Source organism: Brettanomyces nanus, chromosome 1 (genome assembly GCF_011074865.1).
Source record: "Brettanomyces nanus chromosome 1, complete sequence".
In the NCBI taxonomy this organism is placed as follows: domain Eukaryota; kingdom Fungi; phylum Ascomycota; class Pichiomycetes; order Pichiales; family Pichiaceae; genus Brettanomyces; species Brettanomyces nanus.
In genome coordinates, this window is record NC_052374.1 from 1,574,890 (window position 1) to 1,597,409 (window position 22,520).

Consider the following 22,520-nt stretch of genomic DNA (forward strand, 5'->3'; position numbering starts at 1 on the left):
ATTTTCAATTTTTTTTTTTTCAATTTTTTCAATTTTTCTTTCTTTTTTTTCACTTTTGGCTTGAGAGATTTCATCAGTATTCTCGAGATCTCTACAATATGACCCTTTCTGGCTAGCAAAAAAAAGAAAGCTAAGAGTTTATTCACTTAAATATACAAGTATGCGGACTATCTATCAAATTTGAATTGTTCGTTGGCGGAACACCACAGCTCCCTGCTCAGTTGGGAACCAGCAACCAACGAGAATTCTCCTTCAGCCCCAAGATATCTTGATGAGAGATTCTGACCTGTATTAGTGACGGTCCCTAGATTTTTTCTCTCTCCTAATGTAGATTTCGAATATCGTTCAATTGCCTCCATCACTGGCATTTTGCTGAACATAACCATATTCCGAAGATTCTTAGTGATTTCTTCGTAAATATTTCTTCTAGTAATACCTACTTTTGACCAGATTGCGAGGAGTTGGGAGTTCTTAACGCTTAGGGAATACTCTTTTGATTCTTGGACAAGAGATTCAATGGAATCTTCTAGCACAGACTCTTTGCCTTGGCTGCTTGAATCATCAGCGGTAGCATATCTGAGCCAGGCATCACCGGCATCTCGATTCGTATCTATCATATCCTTGATAGCTAGTTGACGTTGTTGAGTTCGCATTGGCACAGGCTCAACGTCTGTAGCCGAGCTTACCGAAACACCGCGATTAATATGAAGATCCAGAGTCAATTCATCGTCACCAATAATATTGATCTCTCTTTCATCATCATCGCTTTCGGCATCACTTGAAACCGAGTCTGCAGCAGATAAAGCTAACGACATCGAGGATTCATCGGTCCCGGTTCTGTGGGTAAGTGGAACATTCAAGGATAAATTATCAGTTCCAGAGGAGTGCTCTTTGGTAGAGTCTACGCCATTTTGGTGACCAACCTGCGCAATTAAAGTATCATGCGGCACCGAGCCTTGATAATAGTTGATCTTCGAAACTGACGATGCAAATGCTGGATTATTAGATTCTTCAACACCGGAAATCAGTATGGACTTTCTATGCTCTATGTTTTGCCCAATGTCCTTGAGCATTACACCATTGGTGATGACTATAGGATTCTGCGAATTAGAGCTTCTTTCAGATTTCTTGGTTATTTTGGAACTCCCTTGATCTATAAGCGAGAGTGACGGTGAGAGTTTATACGGAAATGGCTTGTTAGAAATTGTGGAATCAAATATGTAGGCTCTCATAGAAGGGGTCATTGTCTGCGGGACTTTAGTTTCATCGTATGGGTTGGTGAATCTAGTACCTTTCTCTGGATATTTATGGTTAGAGTCATACATATCCATCAATACAGATATACTATGCCTTTTACTTTGATTCAGAGGTAACGAATCCGTGTTACAGTCCTCAGAACTCAAGGGAGAAAAAAAAGCGGAGGATTGCCTCTTCAGTGGATGATCTCGTCGTGGAATATTGGGATTCGATGCTGGCATCTGCAATGAAATAGATCTAGTGAATGGAATATTCTTTCGAAATTTGAACCTGTTGGGAATTTGATAATGTCTTCCCCTTGTTTGATCAGCTAAAGTAGTAGCATTCATAGCTGCCCTTGCAGTAGCACCAACGGGATCTTGACATTGGTTTTTGAAATTGCTAGTATTAAATGGTTTGACATTTGTATTGTAACAGACTGATGGATCACCCTTGTTCCTTAATGAATCCTTGACCAAATCACTTGAGCTATCACAGAGTAGTTTCTCCGAGAGATCAACAGAAGCATTCATCTCGACAGAAAAGTTGAATAAAAGCGACAGCTATATGATCTGAGGACATCGAAGCCGGCAACAAGAATACAGAGAGAAGTAAATAGATAACAACAATAAAGAAGAAATATTGCCGATTATAAACAATTTCTTGACCATAAAAATTCTACTTCAATCGATTACCTCTTATCGCCATGCCGTAGTCCACATGCAGTTGCGCTATCAGTAATGTAGGCATTTTGCTGCACAAGCAAACCTGAGAAGATTTGACGTCTTTTTTTTGTTCTTTTCTTTTCTTTCTGCTTATCTTTTACTTTCTTAAAACTTAGATATCATCGTTGTCTTAATATTGAACCTTTAATCCCATTACTTTCTTCTTAACATTATACCTATATCAACATCTATCTCGCTCTCTTCTGAGAAATAAGTGTTCTCCTGATCCACAGATCAAACTGAGCCGCTCGCACTGCCGTCAAGCATTTCATTGGTTACCGAGCCGTACCTCGAAGCTTATCTTATCAAGCGGAAAATCTCAATGCACGAAAAAGAAAATGAAATTCAAATAGGAATTGAGGGTTTCTATTGACCCTAATAAGTAATTGTAGTAGATACTATAAAGCTTCTTAGTTGTATATTTGAATCGGTGGAAGCTTGTCAGCTTTGTAAAACCAATTCGAGCCCTCCACCTCCTTTTTAAGCCATTTAGATGGAAACTTAACTACCCTACCTTTAATTAGTCCGAGAAGCTTTTTTGCAGTTTCGTAATCATACACTGACATCGAACCATAATTACCAACAAGTCCTCCACCAAACATCATAGGCCCCATACCACCAGAAAGACTTCCGGCCCTTTGGAATCTGTCCAGCTCGGTCATCCGGGCTCTCCGCATAGTTCTTCTCTTTAAATCCAGCAATGACTCTTTACTTTCACTTTTATCTTCAGAGCTTTCAAAATGCACTTGTGCAGAGTCAGAAGATCCTGGCATAGAGTCAGAAGCTCCATCCTGATTCAAGTTACCTTCAAAAATGACCTCGTCATCCCCCTCATAGGTTGGATATTTATCATCAACATCGCTTTCATTATACCCGCGTTCTAACTTTTGATTCTCCATAAAAGCCTGCTTAAGCTCTTGAAATCGCTTATACTCTTTCCAGATCAGAACCGAGTCATCTGGCTGAACATGAAATACCATTTCATAAAGCATAGTGTTTCTAATTGATTGCGGCATCCACATCCCTTCAAAAAAGTCAATGTCTAATGGATCCTCAAAGGAGTAAGGATCCACAAAATCAGTCACAGTCTGAGGTAAAATATTCTTATCAATCTCCTTAATTTCATCATCACTCAAAGTCGTTGCCGGGATCGACTCCAATTTGATATCTCTAGCGGTAGCACTATTTCTCTCTGCATCCTCTGGAGATGGCGACGTCTGCTCCCGAGCGTCATATGCCTTCTTAGACTCTAATTTTTGCATGTAAAAGAGTCTCTTCAACATAACCCAACGCTCTCTATTGAGTTCATCGATGGAAACATTTTCATCCTCTTCGTTGAGGAATTCAATGACATCTTCGTAGTAAGGTAAAAGACCATCCTCACTAGCCGCTTCCGCTGCCTTTCGAAGGAAACTGTTAACTTTGGCTTTAGAATCAACGTAGAAATCAGATTGATATTTGTCCTCACCATAACCCAAAACATCACTTCTATGTTCGGGAGTAGTGACTCTTGTATCGGTGGAAAAAGGCTTTCGATCTCTGATTCCGATATTTTCCTTACTAGCACGATGGTTAAACGAATAAATGTAAGGTATATCATCCAAATTATTGCTGTTGTCATTCACATCGATAACGCCAAATGACTCCTGCATCTTTTCAGAAAGTGGCCCTCCGGCTGAGGAATTCTTGGTGAGAATCGACTTAAACTTCTCAGTACCGTCATATTCTTTCAACAAATATCTGGTTCCTAACTCTATCATCGCTGAGAGTCTGTTATCGCCGTGCTGCGCACCTTTCAATGTTGAGGCTGTGAGACCAAGATCAGTACTAGCAAATGATTCAATTTCCGAAAACCGTCTCTCCACCATATCTAATAAGTCAACGTCAACCCCAAGGTGCTCTCTCATTAGTCGCATCCTCAAGGTGTGAGCAAATTTCCCGACTTTATACTTCTTGCCATCCATATAACTATTAATCATATCTTTGTCTCTAACAATAGCACAAACCTCTGAATCTCGTGTACCCCTCATGGATCTCTCATTGATATTGGCAGATCCAATAATAGCAGTACGATCGTCCACTATCATCGCTTTAGCGTGAATATACAACTGTTCTGTCACCAATAACTTCTTTCTGCCGATCATACCCCACCTTCTCAACGAATAGAATTGAATATAATCTTCCGGAATTATACCGAGCTTCCGTAATTTGGCATAAATAGAACTTTCCCCCATAGAAATGGACATATACTGACATCTTGTAATAAGTCTCACGGATGAACCGTCGTGGTTATCGACTTCACTTGCAAATCCGGGCAGTAAGGGAATCATAATGACTGCTTTCCATGTCTCTTTATCCTTATGAGCACGTATAATTCTATCAACTAGAGCATCACCTATACGATTCATAACCATGACACCATCAACCTCGCATGATGTAATGAAGAATTGATTCTCTATGTACACAAAGTGTTCACTAGTCTCAATACATTTCATATATGCATTTTGAACACTTTGTTCGTGCTTTTGAAGGCCAAGAGACCACGAACACGACGACCTCAACAATTGTATTTCACAGGTACCTTTAAAGTGGAATCGATCCAATTCCTCTTCAGTGAAGTCGCGAGGGGGAAGTAATAATGGCGTCAAACGCGAAGGCCTCTTTTGACGTAGCAAATAATTCCAACGCTGAACGAAATGACGAGATAGATCTCTGGCCGGCTGTCCACAAGTCACCATATGAACATCATGCCATGGCATTCTTGGAGTTGTCTCCCGATCACACATATCTTGGAATGGATGATGTAAATCGAAGAAATCACCAACTCTTGGGTTCGAATAATCTTTACCTGGAAAAACTTGACACGACGCATGCCCGACCTTGGAAGGAGAAGACGCCTGTGCTTGGAAAGCGTACGGATGATCATCTATTAAGGTATGATCCGGAGTATCCCACCTACCATAGCAGATATCAATACCACCAAGGAAGCAAACCGTCTGGTCAACGATTAACAACTTCTCATGATGAGCCCAAAAGTAGACATTTTGCATCCATTGATTCGGCGATCTCATGACATGAATGTTGGGATGAAGATCTAATAACGAATGCTTGGTCCAAAGCGAATCAGTTATAACCGTGTTAATCACATTTCTATAGACAATGACAAATATCTTCACACCTTGTTCGGCTTTCCGTTTTAAGATTCTATCAATCCTCCACTCCTGGTTTCCATCTGGAGGTCTTCTCATGTATAATTCAGGAGTTAGCCACCAATCATGAATAAATATAACATCTTTGGCCATTTCCATAGCTGAAGAAGCAGCCCACATGTAATCTCGGGCATCAACAAACCATTGAGCAAAGCAATCCGTTCTAATAGGAGCAAAGCTTTCAAATCTATGTGGCTTACTCCACTCAGACTGGGACATCATCTCGTAAATAGACAGACACCAATTTTTTAGCTCCTTGGCAGACTTCGACATAACACTTAACTTTCTCTCGGAGTTTTCAAGGGTCATTGAAAAATACGGATTCTTTCTTCTTATAGCAAAATCACTAGGCACTGTGCCGTCATCTTCTTCATCACTGGACTCTGAATCGGCCTGCATTTGTTCTTTCAGAAAATCCGAAACATTTGTACCTTTAGATAGTTCAGCAAAACCAAAAAGAGACATCTTGAAACTGGAATCAACAAGAAAAACATCCAAAGGTGTCGTCGAGTTAATATCAGACACATACATGATATAACTGTGTCCAACAATGAACCATTTAGAGGTGTGTCTCACAACCATAGCTTTGAAATCTCTGTATTTCAAGTGGCCAACTTTCCAACCTTGTGCCTTTGCGGTAGTTTTGATAAACAAGTATCCCTCTTTCCTTTTCTCGACATTTTCCTTATCGAGTAGGATGCTTATCGGTGACAATTCAAAAAACTGAAGAAGTCTCGTAGACTCGGTACGCAAAAGTAAGCACTTTATTAGCTCATCGAAATACTGCTGAAGACCCTCTCTTAAGCTATAGCCCTTCCTTGGTGCTCCACCTCTATTAAACTTAAGAAAAGCACGTTTCCAAGCATTGGAAATGTTGGATATGATAGAAGAGCCTGAATGAGTAGACGCCGCACCATCAGAAGATATTGAAGAGTCAATAGATCGTAGGGCAGTTACATACGACTCGTCAGCAGGGGTACCAACTTCTCTTGAAGAAGATGACAAATGATGGGCATGACCATTCTCAGAATTATAAGAAGTAAAGTCAGTAGATTGCCGCAATGGTGATGAAATTTCGGTAGGTGTATGCAATGGGGAATGCATTTCAGAAGTGGAAGAATAATTGCGACTATCCTTTAGCTTGGGAAACTTAGGAATCTTTATGACCCTTTTCTCTGTACCTTTGAATAGCACATTGGTTTGTAACACCTGAATCCTGAGCTTATTGTGAAAACTCATCAACTGCTTATAATCTTTAAGAAGAGTCCATCTTAGAACATCATTTCCTAAGCCGTATTCCAGATACAACTTGAAAACTCTTCTTTTGGAATGCTTACTTCTAGTAACTTCAGTAATAGAAAGTGACAAGAAAGAGAGTAGAAGCGGAACTTTTCTCTGACTATGCTCATCGTTAAGAAAATATGAAGAGGTAAACAAAACCTCTGGGTATCCAGCAGTCAAAGAGGTAATAATGAAGTCCATCTTTTCCTGATTCTTGTAATCCAACTCCTGAATGGAATCCTTGAATACCATGGTGGACCTTCTCCTATTATTTCTGTTGTCATCACCTCTTGCCTTTTTAAAACCCCTGAGTAGCCTGCTTTGGAACCGATGTGATTCCTCGGAGTTGACCCCACTGTTAAAGTGATGGTGAAGGTACTTGGAGAGTTGCTGTTGTAATTGCTGAAGTTGTTGAGAACGCTGTGTACTTTCCCCACCTTTACCATTTTCGGCATTTTCATCCACTGTACTATTTCTTCCCCCATCTTCAACATCTTCTGCATCTTCTGCACCCTGAATATCCTTCAAATGCCTAAATAGCGACAAAAAATCTTGATGCTTCGGAATATTCAAGCTTGCTCCCTTCTTTGGGGTTTCCGATGTATCATCAACACGCTCTTCTACTCTGCCTGTATCCTCAGCATTACCAAAATCCATAAATGAATCATTGGGTACTTCCTCACCTTGACTAAACGAAGGAAAATCGTGGGTATCGTCAGGTTCCATAATAGCTATGTGACTTTTGTCTACAGAGTGGCCCTGTTGGTGAGAGCTGACAGAATCAACAGAACAAACACTATTCTTATGGCCATTTCCATTACCATTGAGAGCATGTTTCATTTCTTCTGAAGCCTCTACCATTATTCAGTATACTATGAAAAGTAATAAAGTTATGATGAATCAAAACAAAAAAAAGATAGCCTTGTCCAACAAACGAGGTTCAGAAACGTAAATAATAATCAATCAGTTTACATTGTCTTTCAAAAATTCGCTGAGACGGATCTAAATGGTGGATAAAGGTTTAATTTATTAACTAAATACAGTGCTTAATATATACAAGAAAATATCATGGGATTCACAGATGTTCAAATCCTCTTGTCTAAATAACTCTTCAACTCTTTGGATACATCTCCTTTTATTTTGATCGTCTTGCTTTGCATTACGCATGTGAAATTCTGCTTTGGAATCTGAGGTAAGAGCTCTTGAATGTCATTTCTAAGCTGGACTATATCTCCCTGCACCCTTTTAATTTCGGTGTAAACTGCCTGACTCTTAATAGTTTTATACACGGGTAGATTTCCGTAGGAGCTTCTTTCGAGAAAATATTTGCGCTTTGAACCACCACCAACGTTAAGATCTGTCGGTAAAATCTGGTCCAAAGATGGAATGATTTTTCTGATTCTTAGAGCCGTTGATTCGGCCAAAGAAGAATTAAATCGTATTCCAATTCTTGAATAGTTCAACAACATGGTGATACTATGGACAATTAGGTTCGGAAAGGTAACAAGAGCTTAAGCATTCGAAATTCCTTCTTACTGCGCTTTATTTTTTTCCCCATCTCTTTTCCTTATGGACCGTCGCGTCTACAGTCGATGAGTCTAACCACCTGGTGAGGGAGCAAAGCGACTTTTTTCCCCATATATGGAGAGACAGGATAAGAAACCCTTTTACACATTTCATGATAAACACTTTGGCAAGGCTACTATAGAGAACTATGTGTACACCAAGAGTAAGTAATTTTTTAATTTCTATTGACACACTCTTCCTACTAACCGCTGAAGTTAATTTTATTGGTCCGTCATGGAGAATCCCAAGGCAACAGGGACAAAACAGTCAATAGGTACATACCCAACCATAAGGTTCCATTAACCGAGCATGGACATCACCAGGCTCGTGAAGCTGGAAAGGTTTTGAAAAGCATTCTTAAAGATGATGATACTGTCTGCTTCTACACCTCACCCTATATGAGGGCCAGACAGACCACCGTTGATATTATCGATGGCATCAAGGATACGGGCATCAAGTATAAAGTTTATGAGGAGCCACGAATGAGAGAGCAAGATTTTGGAAACTTCCAGAGCACTTCAGACGAGATGCAACAAATGTGGGTAGAAAGAGCCAAATACGGACATTTCTTCTATAGAATCCCACATGGTGAAAGCGCTGCAGATGTCTATGATCGTTGTGCATCATTTAATGCTTCTCTATTTCGCCAGTTTAGTCAGGATTCATTTCCATCTGTATTGGTATTGGTAACGCACGGAATATGGGCACGTGTTTTTCTTATGAAGTGGTTCCGTTGGAAAGTCGAGTACTTTGAGGATCTTCAGAACGTTCCTCATTGCAGCTGGATAGTGATGCAGAAAAACGAGAATGACCAACGTTATACACTGAAGACCCATATGACCACATGGAGTGAACTGAAAGATCCACAGAGAATAGAGAGAATGAGAGAAGATACATCTGAAGAATTGAAGTTCAATTCAAATGGAAGACTCAGCGATAACGAAATGAATAGGGTGGTCGATGCAACAGTAAAAGTCAAAGAGGAACAAGTAAGAAACGCATTGGAGACCAGGAAATTGTATGAACAATTTTGCGAATGTAGTAAAAATGGGTGTTCGAATCAAGAGGAGGATGGATTGACATAAATAGAGAAAGGAGCTGTCATTATCATATTATATAATATTTAAAAGTCTCGCTTAATGGAGATACATTTTCAACCAGCAACAAACCGGCGGAATCTCAGATCAGACAGATACAGCCTATAAGGATATCCCTCCTATTGGGGAAAAAAAAAGTGATTTTGAACGAGAGAATCAAAAATGGAAAGGGCATCATCGGTGCTTACTGTAACGGTGGGTCATCTTAAGGTAAGGTTAACCGTGCTCCGGCTCGCGGGTGAAAGTTACCGCACAATAAAATAAAAAGGAAAGAGTGCGGTAGAAAGACACCTAATTATGTTGCGGGCAGCGCGGCGCCTGGAAATGGAATTGAGAAACTCCGGCTGCCTGACATTTCTACTGAATTCACAAACCGAAATCGTTGCAGTATATAAATGCAGAAGCATTTCCGTACTCCGAGATACGAAGGATCAACTAATATTTCTTTTCTTTTCCCTTTTTTTCGCTTTAACTCTATCGGATTTTTCCTACTTTAATTAATAACACCCAAAATGACTAGACAATTCTTTGTTGGAGGTAACTTCAAAATGAATGGTTCCGAAAAGGCCATAACCACTATTGTGGATAATTTGAATAAGGCAGATTTGCCAAAGAACGTTGAAGTTGTTCTTTGTCCACCTTACCCATACCTTGCTCAGGTTGTTGCTCAAAACAAGCAGTCTACTGTTAAGGTTGGTGCTCAGAACTGTTACTGCAAGGCCTCTGGTGCTTACACTGGTGAGGTTTCTCCAGATTTCTTGAAGGACCTCGGCGTTGATTTCGTCATTCTTGGTCACTCTGAGAGAAGAACCATTTTCCACGAATCTGACGAGCTTGTTGCTGACAAAGTTAAATTTGCATTGGAGAAAGGTTTGAAGGTTATGCTCTGTATTGGTGAAACTATTGATGAGAAGAAGGCTGGTAAGACTTTATCTGTTTGTCAGAGAGAATTGAAGGCCGTTGTTCAAAAGGTTAAGGACTGGTCCAACATTGTTGTTGCTTATGAGCCAATCTGGGCCATTGGTACTGGTTTAACTGCCAAGGCTGAAGATGCCGAGGAGATTCACGCTGACATCAGAAAGTACTTGTCTACCGTCATCGGTAAGCAGGCTGAATCCGTTAGAATCTTATACGGTGGTTCTGCAAACGGAAGTAATGCTCCAACCTTCAAAGGCAAGACCAACGTTGATGGTTTCTTAGTCGGCGGTGCTTCTTTGAAGCCAGAGTTTGCTGATATCATTAAGTCAAGACAGTAAATTAGCTGATCCTCTTTGAGAGGCTATAAATATGATTCCATTATTTGTGATTTTGCGTAGAAACCTGTAGAAGAGTTTTACTTAAATGAGTTATCAATGTTCTTCTAACACTTGTCTGAAGTTGTGCATCCTTGAATATTTCCCTTTCTCTCGGTCGACATCCTCTATGACGCGCATCAACCTCTGCGAATGTTCTACAGACCGATCCTCACACTTTCTTATCGATCCACTAACTCCAATGCAATTGAATATACACTTCTCACCTTCAATAGAACTTATGAAAGTCATCGCTCCTACTATGTATTTGCAGTTACCTCGAGTAATCCTCAAAATTCCTGTACTTGTTCTCCCAGAGAAATACCTCATCGTTAATCCTATCCCCATAGAAAAGCCGTAGTCACCAAAATTCTTTTGCAACGAAGCCTTTATTAAATGTATTATGGTTCTTCCGTTGACATTTGAAGGTGACGGCTGATGTAACGAAACAGTAGCCTGCGCTAAACTACCATAAGACCTCTCAATAGGATACGTCTTTCTTTCTGGGTATATGACCTCAAGTAAAATATACCGTGTTTTCAATCTGACCATACTTTGTACCACTGACCTAAACACAACAAAGGTGACTGCTGGAACTCCTTTGTTTAGAGCCGACCAGAAATTTTTACATTCTTCAATTTTTTTCCTTATTTTTCATCTTTCTCTCTTACTGGAGGTACTTTTCACTCGTGCCTCCTGGACGGTGGTGCTGCCGACACCAGCTGAAATTTTTTTTTCTTAGAGAACACCGAATCTTCTTATCTTCAATATACTTAGGTTGAGATTGCACTGTTTTTTCTTTACATGAATTTTGGCCTGTTTCCTTTATCTGTTGAGAAATATCGTGCAATAGCTAGAACCCTTCCAATAGTTACAAAGAGGAGAAAACTCAATTTTATACGCAGCAGATTTGTAAGATTTAGAAAGATGTCTACTTATAGTGACTCTCAGGATAGTACCATTGAGTGGCCAGCTTCAAAGGTCAGAGATACCTTTTTGAACTTTTTCAAGGAACGTGGACACACCTTTGTTCCTTCTTCTTCTGTGGTCCCTCACGATGATCCAAGTTTGCTTTTCGCTAATGCTGGTATGAATCAGTACAAACCTATTTTCTTGGGTACTGTGGATCCATCTTCTCCTCTTGCTCATATAAATAGGGCTACCAACTCCCAGAAGTGTATTAGAGCAGGAGGTAAACACAACGACCTTGAGGATGTTGGTAGGGACTCTTATCACCACACCTTTTTTGAGATGTTGGGAAACTGGTCTTTTGGTGACTACTTTAAAGAGGGTGCCATTGGCTTCTCGTGGGAATTGTTGACTAAGGTCTACAGTATCGATCCCACAAGATTATACGTCACATACTTTGGTGGTGACAAGGAGGCAGGATTAGAACCAGATTTGGAGGCTAAGAAATACTGGAAGAATATTGGTGTTCCAGAAAGCCATATCTTGCCTGGTAATGTCAAGGATAACTTCTGGGAGATGGGTGACCAGGGTCCTTGTGGCCCATGTTCAGAGATTCACTATGATAGAATTGGTGGAAGAAATGCCGCTTCATTGGTTAATCAGGACGACCCTAATGTTTTAGAGATCTGGAATAACGTGTTCATCCAATTCAATAGGGAGCCCGATGGATCTTTGAAGCCTTTACCAGCAAAGCATATTGATACTGGTATGGGCTTTGAAAGATTGGTTTCAGTGTTGCAGGATGTTAGATCTAATTATGATACCGATGTTTTCCAGCCATTGTTCGCCAAAATCCAGGATATTACTGGTGCTAGACCGTACACCGGCCATTTTGGTAAGGATGATATCGATGGTATTGACACTGCTTATAGAGTGTTAGCCGATCACGTCCGTACATTGACCTTTGCTATTGCTGATGGTGGCGTTCCAAACAACGAAGGTAGAGGTTATGTTTTGAGAAGAATATTGAGAAGAGGTGCCAGATATGCTAGAAAATATATGAACTATCCAATCGGCAATTTCTTTTCTACTTTGGCTCCAACTTTAATTGAACAAGTGAAACACATATTTCCAGAGGTTGCCAAAGATCCTCAATATATATTTGAAATTTTGGATGAAGAAGAAGCTTCCTTCGCAAGAACTTTGGATAGGGGTGAGAAACTTTTTGAGTCTTACGCCAGCGATGCTTCCAAGACATCCGATAAGATGCTTTCGGGTAAAGTTGTCTGGAGATTGTATGACACTTATGGGTTCCCTGCTGATCTTACTAGATTGATGGCAGAAGAATCTGGGTTGAAGATTGACGAGAAGGGATTCGAGAGGGCCAAGATTGCTTCATGGGAGGCTTCAAAGTCTAGTGGAAGCAAAAAAGGCAAAGAGCTTTTGAAGTTGGATGTGCATGCTCTTGGAGACCTTCAATCAAATGATGATGTCCCTCAGACTGACGATGAATATAAATACACCTCGAATGATATTGATGCTACAGTTGTTGCCATTTATGCTGACGGTAAGTTCCAGAATTCTACCTCGGATCTTAAATCTGGTGAGCAGATTGGTATTTTACTCAATAAGACTCCATTCTATGCTGAACAGGGTGGCCAGGTAAATGACACTGGTAAGATTCTCATTGATGGTAAGGCTGATTTCGAGGTTGAAAATGCCCAAGTGTACGCTGGTTACGTGTTGCACGTTGGCTTCATTCAAGAGGGTTCCCTGAGTGTTGGAGACAGTGTAATTGCTGGATACGATGAGGCCAGAAGGGCCCCATTGAGACGAAACCATACAGGTACGCACATTTTGAACTTTGCTCTTAGATCTGTTTTGGGCGAAGCAATTGACCAGAAGGGTTCTTTGGTTGCTCCGGAAAAGCTGAGATTTGATTTCTCTTACAAAAAGGGTATGACGATGGATGAAATTAAAAAGACTGAGGAGGCCGTGAATAAGATAATCAAGGAGAACGTCAAGGTGTATACCAAGGCCGTGCCTCTTGATAATGCCCAGAGCATAAAGGGTCTAAGACATGTGTTTGGAGAGACATATCCTGATCCAGTAAGAGTCGTCTCTGTTGGTGCGTCAGTGGATGATATGTTGGCAGATCCATCCAATGAAAAGTGGTACAACTACCCCATTGAGTTCTGTGGTGGTACTCATGCATTTAAATCTGGAGATATCAAATTCTTTGTTATCACAGAGGAAAATGGTATTGCCAAGGGTATCAGAAGAATGGTCGCTCTTACCGGAGATGAGGCCTTGAAAACAAAAGAGGTTGCTCATGAGTTTGATGCAATGCTTAACAGCACTCAGAGTATGCCATTTGGCGATGCTAAGCAGAAAAAGTTGAAAGAGTTGACAACTCAACTTGGTAAGCTTAATGTCTCTATTTTGGATAAGGAGAGCTTGAAGCAAAAGTTTAACAAAATCGAGAAGTCGGTCAAGGATGAGCTGAAATCTAGACAGAAAGCTGACACTAAGAAGACTCTGGATGAAATCAAGACTTATTTCGAGGAGCACAAGGAAGCACCATTTGTTGCTTTGCATGTTGCAGTGTCTCCAAATGCCAAGGTCATTACTGAGGCAATTAACTATTTGAAAAAGAACCAGAAGGACAAGTCTTTGTTCTTGATCACAGGTACCAAAGGCAATGCTAGAGTTGCTCAGGGTGTGTATATTTCAAATGAGCACTTAAAGGAGCTTCCAAGTTCTGAAGTTGCTAAGCTTGCATCCAAGTATATCGGAGGAAAAGCTGGAGGTAGAGGTAATGTTTGTCAAGGTATGGGTGATAAGGTCGAAGGTATTGATGATGCCGTTGACGCTGTTGCCAAACTTTTCAAGGAAAAATTACAGTTATAATGTTTTGCTACTAGTCTTTCCTTGTGTCATGTATAAAGCCTTTTTAATAAATTAAAGCTAACCTAAATATGCTGTTATTTTTGGATTTCAAAATATAGAAGGATAAAAAAATGGTGAAGAGTCGAAAAATAAAAAGCTTCACGTATCATCTTATCAATCCGTACCATCTCATCTCAGATTGCGAGCTAGCACTCGGATATCAGTCTGCAACATCATGTATATAAAAGAAAGGAATTGGCTGATACAGGTATGGATTTTGACTTTAATACCTGTTGCCTTAGCTGCCCTATCGGTGCAGCATCACCAACTTAAAGAGATCGATCCTGATTATGCCATGAAGAAATCTGATATGATGCTATATGATTATTTAAACAAAGATCAAGATACCATAGAAGACTGGATACCTGTACAGGCTTCTGTTGGCCTCAATGACTCCATGACGTATGACTTCAAGGTTAATTACTCCTCTCCCGGCCTGTCGCCATCGTATGAGATCATGGTTTTCATTAGTTCGTCGTTATGCAAGCTTCCCGACGGTTGGTCCTCCGATAGCCGAAATAATGGGATAAGTCTCTACTATACATTTAATTCGACGGTAACAAACATTTCGGCAATGAATCGACTCAAATTTTCCAACGGGTACGTTCAAGGTATTGCCAGTGCCGAAAAATCATCTGACCATGACAACTTGTACATTACGGTAAAGCCTGACGAATGCACCGATTGTTCATCGAATTATACGTGGGTATATGAGCTTGGAATATCACAAAGCGACTTAGTATTTCAGTACGATACCGGTTCCTTGACCACTGTTATTGATAGTGATTATAATTCTGCCGTGTTTTCTGCCGCAAATCTTACATTCCAAGACGATTCCAATTATAGAGTGTATCTCTATGATATTGATAGATATGAAGAACTACAACAATTGAACCAAAGTTGGTGTGCGTTTGTAGAGTCAACTGGATCTGTCAAAACAATAAACCTAAACGAATCGACCATTGAGAGTGATAATAATTTCTTTTCGGTTGAAGATCTTGAAAATTCAAGCGATTATACCGGCGTACTAGTTCAGTCCTATGATACAATATCGTACGGGGGTGCAGTCTACCGAATGTTTAATTTCTCTACAATGAGTTCAGAAGCCTGCAAGGTTGTTTATGGCTTGGATTTTTGCAAAGATGTCTCATATGCAGTACCTGTTTCAAAAAACTTTTCAATGAACCTTCAGAACTCCGAACAATTAGGCCAGGTATATGACGACTATGCCAAGAGCTTGTATCAGAAGTTTGGTTATGCAATGCAGCAAATTCCATGTGATGCCGATTTAGATTCCAGATTTTCTCCAATACGTACATGCAATGACTGTGAGCAGTCATATAAGCAGTGGCTTTGCTCAGTTACAATTCCACGTTGCTCTTCGGAGAGTCATACCGGCTATCGAGAATACAACGCATCAGATGGTCGTAGTTCCTTTGTGAAAGATACCATAGATCCTCCGTTAGAGTACTACGAGATCCTTCCCTGCATCGAGTTATGCAAAGCAATTGTTAGAGATTGTCCGGCCGATTTTGGGTTTTCGTGTCCCATGGAGGAAGATTTCCCTGGTAAGAGTTATGGCCTTCCAGGCGATGGCAGTTACGTTTCCTGTAACGATATTAGCAGTTCTGATACGGGGACATCGACAAGTGGTGCCACGAGTCTTAGTATGGACCGGAAAATATTCACGTTCTGGGCTGTTATCTCGATACTTTTCTATATTCCATTCTAACTAGCTAATAAGACATTATTTAAATAGTCTTTGGTTCGTCTGTGGCCAAATCCCCTTCCTGTGAATGCGTATCGACTACAGTTTCTGTATCATTAATTGATGGAATGCTCTTTCTCGCCTCCTCAAGTTCTTTACTAACATTAACCTCGGATCCCTTTTCAAACACATTCTTAAGAACGGGCACCCAAACTTCTTCTGGTAATTGTTCAAAATCTGAAAGCTCAAAACAGTTCTGGCCCAAAAGCCATTCCGATTGCTTTTGTCTGGTAAGAGCAACCATATAGGCAGACGATCCTAGAGCTCTAGCAAAATCACTAATTAAGGATCGAATATATGTTCCTGAAGAAACCTCGGCGTTGAAATGTAGGAGTGGTGCTCTATAATTATTTGATTCATATTTCTTTAGATCTTCAAGAGTTCTGGGTTCAATGGGCTTTTCATTTTTATCTTCTTCTTTAGCATTTTTCATATACTCTTCAGAAAATGATAGCTTATGATCATTCAATGTTGGGTTCTTGCTAAGTTTGTCAACTAATATAGAACCGTCCTCACAAACCTCACTCTTCAAGAACTTGAAATCGTGGTTGGTTGAAAGACAATCATCTGCTAGATCGAGTTTGTAGATATGGACAGTTCTGGGCTTTATAGGCCTTGGTAATGGAAGACCCTCTCTAGCATATTCATATAGAGGCTTACCATTCATCTTAAGAGCACTAAATATAGGCGGGGTTTGAGACAAAGTACCAACAAACTTGTCTCTAACATCACTGAGCATATCTTTAGTGATGAAATCGTTTTCTGTGACCATTAACAACTGGCCATCGGAATCTCCTGTAGTAGTCGATCCTCCAAACAATGCTGTAGCTTCATATATTTTAGTCGATCCATTGGTATACTCACCCAACTTCTTGGTTCCTGATCCAACACCCAAAATCAAAACACCAGATGCTAAAGGATCCAATGTTCCACCATGTCCCATCTTTAGCTTGTTCGTCTTGAACCTTCTTCTCCTTCCAGAAGTCTGGTCTCTCTTACTTCTGAGATCCTTCATCGAAGCTTGAAAGCATTCGGCGTGAGAAAGAATATTGTTCACTTTATCCAAGCACAACCGCGAGGTCATACCGGAAGGTTTATTAATAGCAAAGATTCCCTCCATCAAAGTTCTATAGTTCATCTACAACAACTGAAGAAAAGGAATTCGAGACGGAATTTTCAATCATCTCTTAAAGAATCCCTCCCTCTCTCTAACAAGAAAAAAATATTTATTCCTCCTCGCGGGTTGTCAACAAATCTACGAATATGGATATCTGTATAATTCCAGTAGAATTAGCTGCTAAGTTAGGTGTCATTAGATCTGCTCTGTTGCCAAGCTTGCAAATATGAGTCTCGTTAAACAATTAACTAGTGATTTAACTATCCTTTCGACCGATTCTAAAAGAAAATATGCAGCCATTCGTGCTGCATCTGACAAATCCCTCAGCATCCTCAAATCGTTCCCCATTCATTCTTCTATTGACCAAGAAGGTGTGGTTACTTCGATTCAGACTCATCCAGAGTTTATTGATCCTTTTATATTGTCCTGCCAGTCTAAGAATTCGAAGTTGATTACTGTGTCTCTGAGTGCATTGAGCCGACTAGTCTTATCTCATGCGCTTCCCTATGTAAAGCTCGACGAGGTCATCAGTGCTCTCCAGGACGCTACTCATTCTTCCACTGACATCCAACTTAAGATACTCCAGATTTTACCCTCATTGTTTGAAATCTATGCTATGGAAATCAATGACAAATCTCTTTCCAATCTCTTATATGTGTGCACATTACTTCAAAACTCGACGAAGACTCCATCCATCATCAATACCGCTCAAGCCACCTTCTCACAGTTAATGAATACGGTGTTTGAGAAGGTGAGCAGGGAAAGTGTACAGATCCGTGAAGATGATATTGACTCCTCTCCACGTTATACTGTGGCTATTGATGACGACAAAACTGTTAAGGTATATCTATGTGCCTACGACGCTCGAAGAGTATTCAACGATCTATGTACTCTTATTGAGCATCACAAGCCTTCATTTTTGAAAACAAATTACATGACTGAAGATGATGGTTTTGAAATGCTTGAAAGTATTATACAGAACAACCAGCAGGTGTTGCTAAGCCATGTCGAATTAGCCTATCTATTGAGGGTTCGAGTTGCTCCTATCTTGCTTCGGTTCATTTCTTCGTGCAACGATTTTACTTTGATGGTCAGAGTTTCCAGAGTGGCCTACTTGATGATTTCTAAAGTATTGGATATTACGAAGATCGAGTCTGAGGTTACCTTATCCCTTCTTACGCACTTGATCTCCAAAGAGTCCCAAACTCCTGTCTGGAAGAAAATATTTTGCTTAGAGATATACTCTTCACTAACTAAGGATTTCAGATTGGCTGAGAAGATGTTCAATGAGTATGATAACAATAAGGAGGAGGAGAGGCGGACCGTTCTCAGCGACTTTCTAGTTGCATGTCTTGAGATTATGAATGACAGCCGAAGCAAGTTGAACACTGGTGATATAGTCCAGCCTCCACCTTCTCAAAGAAATGGTCACAATCAGAATGATAATTCTTCAGGTGCTCAATATACATCTCTATCTATTACACAGGGTTCAGCATTGTCAACGCCGTCCACAGTATCACAGCTCACAAACCAAGATCCTACCATTTTCTCACTGCAAAAATCTACAGCCAAACAAAAATATATGGATTCAATAGACAAGCCGGATCCTCCAGAAGTTTCATCTACCTACGATATTAGCCTAATATGCCAATCTATCACTCATATTTGTGATGGCATTTATCGAAGATCTATCGAGATTGCAAAGAGTCATAACGCACTTCATTCTTACTCTTCTGATAGCGGTATCCCTTTCCTAAGTGATGAACTACTCAAAGGAGAATCAAGTAAGGACATTCACGCTGCATATGCGTCTATTTATTCCTTCACTGAAAATAATTGGATGACATTGCAATCGACTATTGAAATTATATTACATTCCACCTTGGATGATGAGACATTCTCTCAAATGGCCAGATCCCTTCAGAAGCTTTGCCGTGCCTCTGGAATTCTCTCTGTTGAAAATGCCAAAGATAGCATTCTTAAAGTATTTGCAGGTTTGACTATAAATCTCACAGGAAAGTTGGGCTATCAAAATAAGGTCGTGTCGTTTGGAGAGAGTATTGCTGGTACTATCAGCTCTGCTATTGGACAGGCCGTATCAAATATGTCTCATAATAGTTCAAGACCATCAACAGATACTGTTAATCGTCATAGCATCGGCAGTATTGAGAAGATGTACTCTCGCAACATCAATTCAAGACAAACTATCTGCTTCCGTGCTTTGATAAATTTGTCTATATCCCTAGGTGAAATATTAGAGGATAGTTGGAATACTGTTATGATTACTCTTCAATGGGTTAGCTATTACATCGATGGCCCATCGGGATTCAGTGTTAAAGATGTTCCACCAATTTCACCCTTTCTAGATAACAACGATCTTTCGTTAATTTCGGCATCCTTAGAGAAATTTATGACTGGGCTTGATGGTCAACCTCCTGACGTATTTATGAACATCTGTAAGTCATTGATTCATCTTTCTGATTCTATATTATATGTGTCAGCCGAATCTGATAATCAGTTTGGACGTATGCCTGTTTGTGCAGATGGTGTGATGATGCCTTGCATCTATAATAAACAGTTTTACATGAACAGACTTTCAGACATATGCGAGGTGAATCCTTTGAAATTTTTAATCAAAAGAACAGATTGTTGGAAACTGGTCAATTCCTTTTACACCAGGCTTTCTTGTGATAGAAGCATTGATGACGAAACTAGGCCACTTCTTTCAAGAAATTTCGATACGATAGTGAAGGCTGTTGCGGTTGCTGGCTTTGGCGATGAAAGTGCTGACACGGAAGATGAGTTAAAGAAAGTGCGTTCAGTTACAGAGATGGAAGTTTTAACTGCTTTGAACAGCTATCTGACCAAAATCTCCAATCTTCCAATTCCAAGTGAACTTCTTGTGATGAATCAAGAGATCCAAATGGTACTTCAGGTGTTGAACACTTTGAAAATCATTATTGATAGATTTGGTAATAAGATCCGAGACGAATGGGTTGTGGTGACATCAATGCTTAATTTTCCTTTTGAAATCATCAATCGAGCCAATTCTGATATGATTCAAGAAAGCACTACCAAGGCGATGATCATTTCTCTTCTTAGGTCATCATTTGAAACCTTGAAAGTTATCTTGGATGAAATTTTGCAAAGTATTCCTAGTAAACAGATTCAGGCTATCATAGATACTTTGTATAACTTTGTTTGCCAGCAGTATGAGTTGAATATTTCATTCAATGCTTCTAGCTATTTTTGGTTGATTAGCGATTATTTGAAGGAAAAATTAGATTCTCACCAGCCTGATGAATCAAGATCTTCAACTCTTATCGAGAGCTCGATCTCATCCGAGGAGAAACTTGTCGAAGCGGTCACTACCGGCTTTTCTGAAATAGAGTCCAATCATTTGGATTACTACAGATGCTTGTGGCTCTACCTACTTCTCAAGTTGGGAAATACTACTGGAGATCAGCGGGCACAGGTAAGAAATGGCTCCATAATTACTTTTTTCAATGTTGTCGATTCCTACGCTGATGAAAATCCGTCATGGCTTCTCATTTACAAAATTGTTCTTGAACCGGTAATATTACAAATCCTACCTGCTACCTCTGTTCACGTTTCCTCCAGAACAGTCCAGAAAGAATGGATCAAAACTTTAACAGACGTCGCCAATGGATTAACCAAACTTTTCACGCAGTATCTCTGCCAGTTTTCCGATAAAGAAGATGAGCTCTCTCATCAAATTATGTTTTGGAATGGCTACACTGATTACATGTCCAAGTTAGCTGGACTGGACCCAAGTTGGATCTCCCTTAACACCCGTATTTTTGAAAACTTCAACTCTGTGTTAGATGTCTTTGAGTCTGGTAATTTGAGATCATCTGTGCCAGTGGATGTAGTGGAGGGATTGTATAATTTTTGGGTCAACGTGAAGATTGTTTACAGTCTGACTGATGACACGTTTTATGAGGATTCTTTGTGTTCATTTGCTTCTGCTTTTCCTGCACTATTCAGATTGGTTCAGTCAGTACAAACCATCCCTAAATTTGAAAGGATGCTGATGCAGCTAAATACTTGTATCAGATTTCCTGTCCTAATTGCTAGCAGGAAGGATGATGAGAGATGTAACAAAATTCAATGCGTGGTTCTTGATGATTTGGAACCGATGTCCTTTTCAGACTATCGGTACAATTCGCTATTGATTCAACAGTTGGCATCAATAGTTACCTTACCTTTCTCCACTAAGGATCTTATTGAAAGTAAGCTAGGTGCAAAGGGTGTAAGAATACCATCTTTCAAAGCTGCTAGTTACCGTGCGATTGGGTTGTTAAAGAAGCGGTTGGATGATATTACCGATCCATTGCCATACTTGAATGATAGGAGTATTTTGAAGATATTTGATCTTCTCCTTGAACCTTGCCAACTGAAGAGCGATGAGAGGATAGCAATTAAGAATGGCTACATCTGGATGGAGAGTGTAGAAATTTTGTGCAATCTTTCTTACAAAGTCTGTGATTATGTTATATTTAGCGGAGCAAGGTCAGATATCAAGGAGGACGTGGAAAGAAAGATATGGCCCAAGATACTTGAAGTTTTCAAAACTTGTTTTATTGCCGCAGGTCAACATCAATCATCTGAAGAGGACTTCGACTGTAAAGTTTACAACGGTCTCAAAGAGAAACTTGTTACGCTCATTCGTTCTGAATCGAATTCTGCTCATGGTCTTGATGCAGATGCTTTCATCAAAACAATATGTGAATCGTCATTCTTGTATCAGCTAAACGAGGTTGACTGTGAAATCTTACTGATTTCTGGCTCTTCTAAAAACATACCTAAGAGCATCACCACCAACCGAGTTAATCGACCTTTTGGTTCAACGCTACCAACTCGTCCTGTTTCTCGTTTAAAGATTGCCAAATTATGTCTAAAGGATCTCATTGCATTGTCAGTACCGGGTGACGGAAATTTATACTCGGTTTCCTTTGACTATTTTACAGCACGATGCGCATTTTCTCTGGATAAATATCTTTCCGACCAGCAGCTACTCAACGGAAAGCCGGTTCCCAGAGTTCAACAAACAGAAATTAAAATTTTACTCGAAGGTTTACTTCAAGTTCTTGAGGCATCAGATAAGTACAGCATCGAAAGTAGTCAATTTGTTCATTCAAGACTTTCTATACTCTATCCAGTTTTAGTTGGAATGATTGGAGCTTCCTCTAAGGTTATTGGATTGCAAGACCGTTTGGTTTCGGTGTTTAGGGAACTCGGTAAGTATGAAACTGCTAAATAACGAATAGATATATAAGTACATGTTTTGATATTCACTCTATAGGAAAGGCATGTGTATATATGAGTGATACCATTTTCATTTGAAAGC

The 22,520-nt window shown here is 40.0% G+C and overlaps 8 protein-coding genes across 8 annotated transcripts; 5 read left to right on the forward strand and 3 right to left on the reverse strand.

The window, feature by feature from the left end:
* Positions 1 to 167: 167 nt before the first annotated feature.
* Positions 168 to 1,765, reverse strand: FOA43_000726 (uncharacterized protein; the record flags this gene model as incomplete). Its single annotated transcript, XM_038921053.1, has 2 exons — positions 168 to 1,725; positions 1,758 to 1,765. The coding sequence occupies 2 exons, from the start codon at positions 1,763 to 1,765 to the stop codon at positions 168 to 170; spliced, it is 1,566 nt and encodes a 521-aa protein (XP_038776981.1).
* A 606-nt stretch (positions 1,766 to 2,371) lies between these two features.
* On the reverse strand, positions 2,372 to 7,618 carry FOA43_000727 (uncharacterized protein; the record flags this gene model as incomplete). The annotated part of the gene is made up of 2 exons (XM_038921054.1): positions 2,372 to 7,305; positions 7,615 to 7,618. 2 exons carry the CDS (start codon positions 7,616 to 7,618, stop codon positions 2,372 to 2,374), a joined length of 4,938 nt encoding a protein of 1,645 aa, XP_038776982.1.
* A 474-nt stretch (positions 7,619 to 8,092) lies between these two features.
* On the forward strand, positions 8,093 to 9,102 carry FOA43_000728 (uncharacterized protein; the record flags this gene model as incomplete). The annotated part of the gene is made up of 2 exons (XM_038921055.1): positions 8,093 to 8,180; positions 8,258 to 9,102. The coding sequence occupies 2 exons, from the start codon at positions 8,093 to 8,095 to the stop codon at positions 9,100 to 9,102; spliced, it is 933 nt and encodes a 310-aa protein (XP_038776983.1).
* Positions 9,103 to 9,626: 524 nt separating this feature from the next.
* On the forward strand, positions 9,627 to 10,370 carry TPI1 (triosephosphate isomerase; the record flags this gene model as incomplete). Its single annotated transcript, XM_038921056.1, has 1 exon — positions 9,627 to 10,370. One exon carries the CDS (start codon positions 9,627 to 9,629, stop codon positions 10,368 to 10,370), a length of 744 nt encoding a protein of 247 aa, XP_038776984.1.
* A 963-nt stretch (positions 10,371 to 11,333) lies between these two features.
* Positions 11,334 to 14,225, forward strand: ALA1 (Alanine--tRNA ligase; the record flags this gene model as incomplete). The annotated part of the gene is made up of 1 exon (XM_038921057.1): positions 11,334 to 14,225. One exon carries the CDS (start codon positions 11,334 to 11,336, stop codon positions 14,223 to 14,225), a length of 2,892 nt encoding a protein of 963 aa, XP_038776985.1.
* A 68-nt stretch (positions 14,226 to 14,293) lies between these two features.
* On the forward strand, positions 14,294 to 15,996 carry FOA43_000731 (uncharacterized protein; the record flags this gene model as incomplete). Its single annotated transcript, XM_038921058.1, has 2 exons — positions 14,294 to 14,298; positions 14,457 to 15,996. The coding sequence occupies 2 exons, from the start codon at positions 14,294 to 14,296 to the stop codon at positions 15,994 to 15,996; spliced, it is 1,545 nt and encodes a 514-aa protein (XP_038776986.1).
* A 19-nt stretch (positions 15,997 to 16,015) lies between these two features.
* FOA43_000732 (uncharacterized protein) lies at positions 16,016 to 17,116 on the reverse strand (the record flags this gene model as incomplete). Its single annotated transcript, XM_038921059.1, has 1 exon — positions 16,016 to 17,116. One exon carries the CDS (start codon positions 17,114 to 17,116, stop codon positions 16,016 to 16,018), a length of 1,101 nt encoding a protein of 366 aa, XP_038776987.1.
* Positions 17,117 to 17,375: 259 nt separating this feature from the next.
* Positions 17,376 to 22,433, forward strand: FOA43_000733 (uncharacterized protein; the record flags this gene model as incomplete). Its single annotated transcript, XM_038921060.1, has 1 exon — positions 17,376 to 22,433. The coding sequence occupies one exon, from the start codon at positions 17,376 to 17,378 to the stop codon at positions 22,431 to 22,433; it is 5,058 nt and encodes a 1,685-aa protein (XP_038776988.1).
* Between the last annotated feature and the right edge of the window lie 87 nt (positions 22,434 to 22,520).